The sequence below is a fragment of the Prunus mume genome, linkage group LG7, assembly GCF_029339155.1.
Source record: "Prunus mume cultivar Tortuosa linkage group LG7, ASM2933915v1, whole genome shotgun sequence".
In the NCBI taxonomy this organism is placed as follows: domain Eukaryota; kingdom Viridiplantae; phylum Streptophyta; class Magnoliopsida; order Rosales; family Rosaceae; genus Prunus; species Prunus mume.
The window spans coordinates 12,633,020-12,644,585 of record NC_142704.1 but is presented as its reverse complement, the minus strand read 5'-3'; the positions used below and the strand labels follow the sequence as shown (position 1 = coordinate 12,644,585).

At 36.2% G+C, this 11,566-nt stretch overlaps 1 protein-coding gene, 1 non-coding gene and 1 pseudogene across 3 annotated transcripts; 2 read left to right on the top strand and 1 right to left on the bottom strand.

The window, feature by feature from the left end:
* Positions 1–1,961: 1,961 nt before the first annotated feature.
* On the bottom strand, positions 1,962–2,032 carry TRNAG-CCC (transfer RNA glycine (anticodon CCC)). Its single transcript has one exon. It is a non-coding gene; the product is annotated as a tRNA-Gly (tRNA).
* Positions 2,033–2,078: 46 nt separating this feature from the next.
* EMB3006 (embryo defective 3006) lies at positions 2,079–6,778 on the top strand. 2 transcript variants are annotated; one of them, XM_089041548.1, is made up of 10 exons: positions 2,079–2,266; positions 2,432–2,526; positions 2,700–2,768; positions 2,916–2,945; positions 3,158–3,190; positions 4,487–4,557; positions 5,136–5,217; positions 6,241–6,333; positions 6,427–6,512; positions 6,633–6,778. In XM_089041548.1, the coding sequence occupies exons 2-9, from the start codon at positions 2,449–2,451 to the stop codon at positions 6,484–6,486; spliced, it is 516 nt and encodes a 171-aa protein (XP_088897674.1). In that variant the 5' UTR covers positions 2,079–2,266; positions 2,432–2,448; the 3' UTR covers positions 6,487–6,512; positions 6,633–6,778. The 2 variants fall into 2 exon arrangements, with proteins under 2 accessions (XP_088897674.1, XP_008245092.1); XM_008246870.2 differs by having other exon boundaries at positions 2,081–2,266; positions 6,427–6,778.
* A 1,427-nt stretch (positions 6,779–8,205) lies between these two features.
* LOC103343202 (uncharacterized) lies at positions 8,206–11,256 on the top strand (annotated as a pseudogene).
* The last annotated feature ends 310 nt before the right edge of the window (positions 11,257–11,566 follow it).

Here is an 11,566-nt window from a genome sequence, read left to right as displayed (position 1 = left end):
ATAAAAGGAAGCTTAAAGGGCGAAGAATCTACACACGAATATTCCTCGTGCGGAAATTTGCTCAAACAATGGTGTATCATTTAAACATTATAATATTACATTGTGAATGGAGCTTAGTACTATTACGTTTTAATTTGGAAGTCCAAATCCAGTTAGTGAAACAACTTGGGGTCCAAATTGGGGCATGACATTCAATAAAATTCCTCAAAAGATACCAAAGATTAATTGTGTGTTTGGATGATGAAAAGTACTAAGGAATTTATAAATGACGGAATTTAATAAAAGGTAAATTTAGGTTTTAGCCAAAAAAAATTTTCACTTTTGGAAAAAGCCAAAGCTTTTTCCAAAAAAGATAGAAAAACCTCTCAACTTTCAAATCAAAGACATGCAAATGTAAAGGATTCCTTAGGAAATCCAAAAATAAATAAGGGCAATTTTGTCCATTTTGGCTTCTTTTACAAATTTTCTCTCTCCTTTGTGTTTTTCCAAATTCTCCCAATTTAAAATGATGTAAATTAATGTTCTAGAATTTATAAATTTTCTTATTTGGCTAATGGATTTAAACATGAAATTTAATATTTTAAAACTTTCACTCTCTTGGAATTTTGGGAATAACAATTTTTTAGATAGAATTTAATGTTGGAATTCATGATCTCCAAATTTCATGTTTTTTTCATGTGGAATTTCTAAATTTCAATTTGTTTTTTCATCCAAACACGGGAATTGTTGTATTTCAAATTTAGAAGTTTTGACTTTTGTCCAAATCCCAAGTTTATTTCCCCCATCCAAATGCACTGTAAAAGAAAAAGAATAATATGGAAAATAAATGAGAAGAAGATTATGAATCCAATACAAAAAACACAAGAAGAAGATAAACAAGAAAATTGAGATAATCTTTCCTTTGTATGAAGTCTCCTTTTAGCAATTACCAAGTGAAGATTTTAATTTTAGGATGTAATTTTATGGTCCGTTTAATAACCATTTCAATTTTAGCTTTTAGTTTTCATTTTTTGTGCTAGAGTATAGAGGAAAAAGAGGGAGAATGGAAGTGAGAATAAGAGTGGAGACGAGATTGAGAGTGAAGACGAGATGAGAGGATGAGAGGGAGGAGTAAAATCTCATCCTCCCTCTAATTCTCACTCTCATTTTCCTCTATACTCTAGTACCCAAAAAAACATAAAATAAATAAATTAAAATTGAAATGATTATCAAAAGTGCTCACGCTTTATATGGGATTTGATACCACCACAATTTTTACGTGGCAATATTGGTAGCTTGTCCTTTGTATGATTCAACCGACATCTTTTGGTTCATTGATATTCCATTCAATAAGAGCAACTCCACCCACCACCCATTTGCCCTTTGCCATGGCAAGGGGGGAACTAGGGCAGCTACTATTCATGTGAATAGTAGCTGCCCTTGTAAAAAGCAATGTGCGGTTCCACCCGTTGCCATGGCAAAGGGCAAATACTATTAATTTTTTGTTTTTGTTTTTTCACAAATTTGTTTATCTAAACAATTAATTTGGATAATATTTTCGAATAAGATTTTTAGGTTCGTACGTGTCAATATTTATTATAAAACTCATATCTCAATAAGATAAATTTTTTGGATAAGATGATAAATAAAAATACAATTTAAAAGTGAATAAAATATTGAGTAAAAAGTGAATAATAGTAGAAGTAGAAGAAAACGTATGAGGATTTGGTGTTGAAAGTGAAGAGTATTGGTAGGTATTTATAGAAAAAAATTCCAAAATTTTTGGCCATCCCCACCCCTTCGAGCTAGAGCGCCTTGGGCGGCCCGTCTTCGTGAGTCCCACTCCCCACCCGAGCTTGGACTCCTCGCTGGAACTTGAAATTTTTTTTTTTCTTCCCCCAGAGAGGCTGGGCTTCTCGCTGAAGTTGCTCTAAGGAGTGGGTGTTAAATCATAAAATTGAAAAATGGTAAAAGAGTTGAAATGCGCATCCAGGGAATCGAACCCTGGTCAGTACCGTGGGAGGGTACTATGATACCACTACACCAGATGCGCTTGTTCATTCAAGATTTACTTATTCCATTATATAATACTTATTCTTGACTTAGCCTCATATTTTTAGCATTTCTTATTGTTCATTCCAAACCCCCAAAAATAGCTAGCATTCAAATTTCCCTCTCTTTCTATTTTCCTTTTGTTTGTTCTCAAATTTCACTCACAATCTTTGGGAGTCTTCACGACATCTGCATCTACTAGAAGAAGATACCGTAGGCACTTCAATTTCTGCTGGTATACATTTCCCTCTTTATTTTCTTTAGATTTCACTTCAATTTCTGGAGTCTAGTAAACCCTAATTTCATGATGCACGGTTTACTTAATTTTGAATGTTGTGTTGAATCACTCTGGTCTTGTGTGGATCTTAAATCGTTCTGTACTATCTCTATAAAAAATCAGAATCTTTTGTGTCTGCGATGGGGACGAGGCATATGGAGATGAAGAAATCCTTCAAGTTCTGCATTCGTTCCCTGCTCACTCCCTGTTCTAAGCAGGTTTCTTTACTTACAATATCATCTTCTTTAGAAATGTGTTTGCTCAATTGCCATTTCAAAGTCGAAAGATACCCATTGCATTGTGTCTGGAAATTTTATTTTATTCTTTCGAATTTATGCATTTCTTCCCCCAGATTCAATTGATTGACTTTGTTTTATGATGAACACAAAAGGAATTTTGCCAAGCATTTCCGAATTTTACAACTGCGGAGCAAGAGCGTCTTCATAGGATGTTTATTCAGGTACAGATAATGTCATTTAATAATCGATGTAGACATTTTGTTTATTTCTCTGCACTTTGTAAGCAGAGATTTGGATAGAGGGTCTCTTTTTTGAGTTCAAATTCAGAACAAATGCTCATTTCATTGATATCGTCTACAAATTTTCAGGTCATCACTTCTTTGCATGGAAATGTAGAGGTAATTCATTTCATACCAATTGCCAATATTAACAATGCATTTCTTCACTTGATTTCTTAAGTGTTCTTATCAGAGGTTCTAATGATATCTTGAATGGTGGTGTGCATTTGGGGATCTCATCAGGAGTATTTATTTGTGTATTTATACGTGATAATGTATTTTATAATGCTTTTTGCTGAATTCTGAAGAATTTTTCCTTTTTAATTTTACAGGATGAGTTTCAGTCAGTATGCCTTGAAACACAGGTATACATATCAATATTTTGTGATGACATTAATGTACAGTTATTTCATTTAGCAACTTATGTAGATTCTTCTGTGTAATTAGCTTACAAGTTATTTCTGAAATTAGAGAGAGTGAGTTTTAAGTGAGGGAGGTCACTTTAATGCACCGAGCATATTTTCTTGTGTAAATAGCCTTCTGGTTGTTATAAAAGAGTTCTAGTTGGGTCTGATAGTTGCTTTATTTGAGTCTTAATTTATACCTTCGTAATGAATTTCTTTTACATGGAGTTTGTGTTAATGTAATTTCAGCTTTATTGTAGAGTTACTTAACAAGAAATGTTCATTCCACCGGCTGAATTACTGCCACCAATTAATGCTATTTTAGCAAAGAAAATATGGTTATGTGTTAGATGGTCGTTTAGTTAGACCTATTTTGGAAATGAATACATTAAGAAATGTTTAGACATCTAGCTGACCCGTGATATTCTTGATATATTTATACAAAACTATTATGGCTTAAAACAAAGGAAAAAGATGATGAACTGGTTTTAGAGCAAGTCATTAAAATTCAGACAAATTCTGATACCAGAAGGCACTGCAGGTGAAACTTTTAGTAAAAAGAGGAATACCGAGGACTGAAAGGATGGAAGTAGGATTTACCATGATTAGGAAAAACATGGGATAAGTTTTAGAATTTTATTAGTTTTCAAAGAAACATTTAGTAATTTGTGTCAACATGCATACACTGGGCCCTTGTGTTGTGTAATTTGAAGCCTCATGTATAAATAGGCTCATACCCATGTCCAGTGAAATGATGACATTTTTTTGAACATTTATGTTTCTAAGTAATTTCCGAAAATGGAGTAATAGTTGATTCAATGAGAGGTTCCATGACGAGAGGGAACTAGTGGTGGCTAATGATAATTCCTAAGACCCAACTCATTTATGTTTTATGCAGGCAACAAGAAGTATCTCTGATTCTTACTGATTTAGACATTATTACAATCCCAAAGGAATCACATGTCTAACAGATGGAATCTTCAGATGATTACCGTTGACTGAAAACAATCGCATTTATGGCTGTATGATGTGCCTTACATGCTTGTATACAATTTACAGATAGAATTAATAAGCAAACTAACCCTGCTCTGATGTTTTTTTTTTTTTTTTTGCCTTTTTAACCTAACTATTAGTTCAAGATCCTCTTGGTTCTAATTTCTAATTTCTAATATACGTTATATATTATACATCACAGTATTCTTTATTCTTAGCATCCAATATATTTTCTTGTTATGTATAGTCTCTCTCTGCTTGCAGGTGGGAACTGCTCTTGATACTGTTGAACAACTTGTGGAAGAACAAGCTCTGGATCGTTTGTTTTCAGATAAGTAAGTATTTTCTTGATTTCTTGACAAATTGAATATATGGCCTTTTAGTAACTACTTTCCCGGACCAAAAAAAAAGAAAAAAAAAGAAGAAGAAACTGTGTGTTGGTTGACTGTTAAAATTGCCAAGAATTGTATGTGTATTCGTGCTTTTTTCCATTTTGCTTTCTAAATTCATAACTCATCCTAAATGTAATGCAACACATGCCATCATGTTTCAATAGAATGGTAAGTACAAGATAAAGGAGGAAGACAAGAGTGTATAATAAAGGCCCTTTTGTTTAGGCTAGTGTTCATTTGCTTTGGTAACTAATGAAGCTTACAAGAGTATAATAAAGGCCCTTGTGTTTACTTCCATTGTTGAAGTTGTAGAGGTTCTGTATATACGTCCCCCCACCTCCCCAATTGCCCCCACTACTCTAACAGTGCATGAAAACTGTCCAAGAGGTGGTCTTATCCATTTTTCTTTTGGTACTATGGCAGACAGGGAGCCTTATCTTGATAGTATCCATCTTAATCTATATAGTTACATTTCATATTAGTGTAAACTAGATTGTATAAACATGTACTGATTCATGCAGGACTAATGTAATGGATGTTGCTCATGATCTGTCCACAATGAAGAAGGATCAAATCCAGTACTTGACAAAGATGCTGGAAACGGTAGATATATTCAAACTTAAACTCCAATTAAAAGCTGCTTGGTAGAGATGATATCATCTAGTTTTTAGGGAATTGTCCAACATTTATACACACACAGAATATATATATTGTGTTCTAGAATTCAAGAGTACTAGGTTCTCACATCTGTCTGGTTCATTGAGATCAATTGGAGTTCCACTGGGCCTATCAGCCTACACAAAGAGTAAAACCCCAAATCCTATAAAGGCGAGATTAAATCCCAAGTAATAGGATATGCCCTGTGGAACAGTTACCAAGCACTTTTACTAGTCAAGGGTTTTCACCCTATCATTTATGCATAAAACTGGTATGTAGCTGGGATACGGACTTATGGAAGGAATTCTTACTGGGAAAAAGTGTTCTGGTAAGTTGATAAACAATATGTACTGGGTACTCAAAGCTGTGGGCAGTCTGAAATTAAAAAGGAGCCAGCCAATACAAGGTCGACCCTTTTAAGCTATATTGTTTCAATGATATTAGCCTAAGATGTTAACTTGTTTACACGAGTGTATGCATGCATATCCTCAGATGATGTAGTACTTGGCCACTTAGGTCAAAGATGCTGTTACGTTGGTACCTGTGTTGTATTTCCCCTAACTTTCCGACATTGTTAACTTCTGTGGTTAGACCATCCTTAAAGGTCTGCCAATTAATGCATTTTTAATTGAAGAGCATTGATTCACTGATGTTTTCCCCTTAGCTTGTAGTATGGTAACTTTTCCTAGTTCTACTCGTTTGGCTGTCCAGAAACTTTTTATGGGGTTGATGGTTAATCAAATTTGAACCTCTCTCTCTCTCTCTCTCACAACTGCGCACACATCTGGTTTCTTGTTGATATGAAATCTTCTCCAGACAAATTCCTTCACTTCCAAAACATGCATGATCTAATTGAATTTATTCTCTCACATTTTAAAAGGAACGTCTATTTAATCGTAACATAATACAAGTGTTTGCTTCCTTTTTTTTATTTTTTATTTTTTATATTTTTTTCCTCCCCAAATATAGGCTGAAGAACAGAATCAGTGTCTTCGGGATCAAGTAGAGCTTTTAAAGAAAGAAAGGCTAGATGTGTCAGGCATGGCAAATGCTGTTGAGCGGGTACACTTTTTATTTCTTCATCATCTCTTTTTGCCAACCTCTACCCTCAATAACAATCCTGCAGCTGTTTGAATGGTATAAATTTTTTTGCAGTTGAGAAGTGGGAGTGTAATGTATGGAATGTACGACAGCAACAGCCTCCATAATCCGTGATCCATGACAGCTATTAGTGTATTGAGGTAAATTCCTCTGGTGGATTAAGCCTATTGATTCCATGTGTCTTTGGCTTGAGGATTGAATCTTCATTTGGCTTGTACTCATCGCGTAATCAGAATCATCAGGTGCTACTTGTAATGCAGGTCTCAAGTGTGTATATAGAAGCGAATGTAGCTCTCAAAGTTTTTGAAATTGGATAATTGTTTTCTGTGTTTTTTCTGCAAAATGAATTGCTGTTAAATATGCCCAATTGTTCTTTATGGTATTGTTATAGTAACTATTTTCACAAGATGGCTTTAAGATTTGGGTGATTGACATACCATCTGACCGTTTTTATTTTTTTATTTGTATAGTTATACTAGTTGTGGTCAATTGTACTCGATCTTGCCTAGTCCTAAAGAAAACATGCCTTTTGGGATGTCTGCAAGCATTCTGGGAACCTTAACCAAACCAAAGCCTTCTGCATCTCAAAGCAATGTTCATAAATAGAGCAAAATATTAAAAAATGAACAAGGAAAAAAATAGGTAATTAGAAACTATTGAATTAAATTCTAATATTTTCTGGAGGTTTTAAATGGTAGAGAGCATATATATGCCACCAGGCTCCCTTTCCCTTCCTACCTCATTAGTAACCAAAAGAAAAATAATAATAATAAACCCTAATATCCATTCTACATATTAGTAGATAGGCAATGGCAACTCTAATTTTTACTCTGTACTTTCGAATGTGGATTGGTTTTTAAATATACTATTTGCCCATAACTGACTTTGAGCTCAGAAAAAGAGGCCATACATTTGAAAATGAGTATGCCGAAGGAAAACTAGTTTATGTTTTATGTACATCTCAACCAAAAAGACTAAACAGAGTAAACCAATAGTTGACATCAATCATGATTGAGAGTAGGTCACCTTAGTTTATTTCCCTGTCCTTTAGGATCATCATATTTTAAATTTCTTAAAAAAATTAAAAATTGGAAGCAAGCATCCGATAAAATTAGAACGATACAAACAAATAATTTACATTAAAGATGCTGGTTGCAAAAGCAAAACTTGTCTGCTAGTACCTAGTTGATTGTCTAGATGAGATTTGATCCATTTGATGATGTACTTCAAGGTGGCTCTTCCTATGATCATCTTCTTGGGTACTCATATTATATGTATAAACTGTTTTAACTGTCATTGTGCACCCTATAGTGAAAATTAGACTCTATATAGTTGAAATCATATCTTTCAAATTAGTTGAGAAAACAAATGCAGCCTCAAGAGCTATGCTCATGTCTGGGTTAATGTACAAGTTTCACATTAGTTCAAATTTATTTTTAAAAATTACATATATATGTATTTCAAATTGACTAAAAGTACCACTTATTTGAATAAATAAACAAATAAATTCACATCCTAACTTGCTTATTCCGGGTCTCTTAATCACTTACAAGTGCAACGTATATTTTCCAATTAGGACGAGTCTTACAGACAAGTTGAGCATTAGGTACATCTATGCACCAACTTGAAGAGGGTGTTTGGCGTGAGTTGACCCTACTTCTCCAAATTGACTGTAATTTATCCATCTATTTTTAATTTCCTACTATAAATAGAATTAGAAATTATATTTCAACTTGGCCTAGGAGGAGTGTATTATATATATGGCCTCCGAATACATAGAAAATTCCCACATTTTACTATCCTATATTTCTATCATCCTCGTATGTATTCCCGATTATTCAACTTCATATGTCGATCTCTCAAGAGCTTTACCCATCCCAAGACGACCTTCTTTACGAAGAAGAGCTTCTCTGAAACCACTTTAGCCTGAAGGTATGGTGGCGTTACCTAATCGCTCAATCCGAATCTCCATTCAAGAAGCGTTTTATAATCTACGAGCGAGCACTCAAGGCCCTCTCTGGGAGCTACAAGCTTTGGTCCGCTTACCTTCACGAACGCCTCGAGCTCGTTCGCAATTTACCCATCACTCACTTCCAGTATGAAACCCTCAACAACACTTTTGAAAGAGCCCTGGTTACTATGCACAAAATGCCCAAAATTTGGATTCTGTACTTGCAAACTTTGACGGAGCAGAAGTTGGTCACTCGGACTCGCCGGACCTTAGACAGAGCGCTGTGTGCTCTTCCAGTGACGCAGCACGACGGCATTTGGGACCCGTAAGCCAAAAGGGTATCCCAATTGAGACCTCGCTTCGGCTTTATCGCAGGTATTTGAAATATGACCCTACCCATATTGAAAAATTCATTGAGTTCTTGATAAATTCTAGTCTTTGGCAAGAGGCCGCCGAGAGGCTGGCTTCAGTGTTGAATGATGACCAGTTCTATTCGATAAAGGGGAAAACGAAACATAGGCTGTGGTTGAAATTGTGTGATTTGCTTGCTAAGCACGCTAAGGAGGTGTCAGGCCTCAATGTAGATGCTATTATTAGAGGCGGGATTAGGAAATTTACAGACGAGGTGGGACGGTTGTGGACCTCACTTGCTGACTATTACATTAGGAGGAATTTGCACGAGGAAGCTAGGGATATATTTGAGGAGGGTATGACTACTGTGGTAACGGTAAGAGATTTTAGTGTAATTTTTGATTCGTATGTTGGGTTTGAAGATAGCATGCTTGTCCATAAGATGGAGACTGCGGATTTGAGTGATGAAGAGGAGGAAGAAGAAAATGGGGTAGAAGAGGATGGAAATGAGGAGGAAGTTGATCTTTGATTGGATGTTAACTTGTCTGTGACTGAGCTTGAGAAGCAAATGCTTAATGGTTTTTGGTTACATGATGATAAGGATGTAGATTTGAGGTTGGCTCGATTGGAGCATCTTATGGATAGAAGTCCTATACTGGCTAATAGTGTTCTTTTACGTCAAAATCCCCATAATGTAGAGCAGTGGCACCAAAGAGCGTTGAGGGCAATCCCACAAAGCAGATACTTACTTACACAGAGGCTGTGAGGACAGTTGATCCAATGAAAGCAGTGGGAAAGCCTCATACGTTGTGGGTTGCATTTGCTAAGTTGTACGAGAATCACGAAGATATTGCGAACGCAAGAGTGATTTTTGATAAAGCAGTTCAGGTGAACTACAAGACAGTGGATAATTTGGCTAGTCTTTGGTGTGAGTGGGCAGAAATGGAATTGAGGCATAAGAATTTCAAAGGAGCACTGGAACTAATGAGGCTGGCCACCGCAGAGCCATCCGTTGAGGTGAAATGCAGAGTGGCGGCTGATGGGAACCAACCAGTTCAGATGAAGCTGCACAAGTCCTTGAGAATGTGGACTTTTTACGTGGATTTAGAGGAGAGCCTTGGTAAATTGGAGTCCACCCGGGCTGTTTATGAGAGGATAATGGATTTGAAGATAGCCACGCCACAAATCATAATCAATTATGCATTGCTTCTGGAGAAGCATAAATACTTTGAAGATGCGTTCAAGGTGTATGAAAAAGGTACCAAAATATTTAAGTACCCGCATGTCAAAGACATATGGGTTACATATCTCTCTAAATTTGTAAAGAGATATGGGAAGAAAGAACTGGAACATGCAAGACAGCTATTTGAGGATGCTGTTCAAGCAGCGCCTGCTGATGCAAAGAAACCTTTGTATCTTCAATTTGCAAATCTGGAGGAGGATTATGGTCTAGCAAAGCGCGCTATGAAGATCTATGATGAAGCAACTAAGGCTGTTCCAAACCATGAGAAATTGAGTATGTATGAAATCTACATTGCCCGTGCTGCGGAGATATTTGGCATCCCCAAAACAAGGGAAATATATGAGCAAGCAATAAAATCCGGTCTTCCAGACAAAGATGTGAAGACAATGTGTTTGAAGTGTGCTGAGCTTGAGAAGAGCTTGGGAGAAATTGATTGTGCTCGGGGAGTATATGTATTTGCATCACAGTTTTCGGATCCACGATCTGATATTGATTTCTGGAACAAATGGCATGAGTTTGAGGTGCAACATGGAAATGAAGATACCTTCCAAGAGATGCTTCGAATTAAGCGAAGTGTTTCTGCAAGCTATAGCCAGACACACTTTATTCTACCCGAGTATATGATGCAAAAGGATCAGAGGTTGAACATTGACGAGGCAAAACACAAGTTGAAACAGGCTGGAGTCCCTGAAGATGAAATGGCTGCTTTAGAGAGGCAGTTAGCACCTGTGGCTAAAGACACTACCACCAAAGATAGTAACAGAAAAGTGGGCTTTGTGAGTGCTGGAGTAGAATCACAGATGGACGAAGAGATCAAAGTTACTGCAATTCATGAAGAAATTGAGCTACTGGAAGAAAGTGATTCAGAAGACGATGAAATGGTTGAAATTGCACTAAAGGAGGTCCCAGCTGCTGTTTTTGGAGAGTTGGCTGACAAGAGAAAGGAGGCTGAAAAAGATGAGGGTGGAGATGTTGCTGCTGCGACCAAGGACGGTGACAACCACCTTGGCGCCCTTGAGAGAATAAAGAGGCTAAAACGAGGCGGTTGATTTAAGAACATTTTGATGCATATGTCACTAACTCCAAGTTGCATAATATTTATATTAAAAGTGTTTAAAAAAAATTTCATTTCAACGATTTGCGCACAATTTCTACCAAAGATATCTTAGAAAATCTTAGATAAAAAGTCCTGCTTTCTGTAAGAAAATCTTAGAAACTTCAGAAGCACTCCTAGCTATAAGCAGCTGGTACAATGTTACTACAAAGTGTGAATGATACAACACTATTGTAAAGGTAAATATGAATATGAGTTACTAAATTTTTTGGTTTTGATAGCAAATTAGCAATGAATTTCCATGTAGTAAGCCATTTTACTATGTCCATAACTATGACCAATTATCCAGGTCTACAGTGAAGGTTAGATGTGTAGAACTTTTAAAGAAAGAAAGGCTAGATGTGTCAGGCGTTTTACAATGTCCATAACAATCTTGCAGCTGTTTAAATGGTATAAAATCTTTTGCAGTTGAGGAGTGTGAGTGTAAGGTATGGAATGTATAACAGCAATGGCCTCCATAATCCATGATCCATGACAGTGGTTAGTATATTGAGGTAAATTCCTCTGGTGGGTTAAGCCTATTGATTCCATGTGT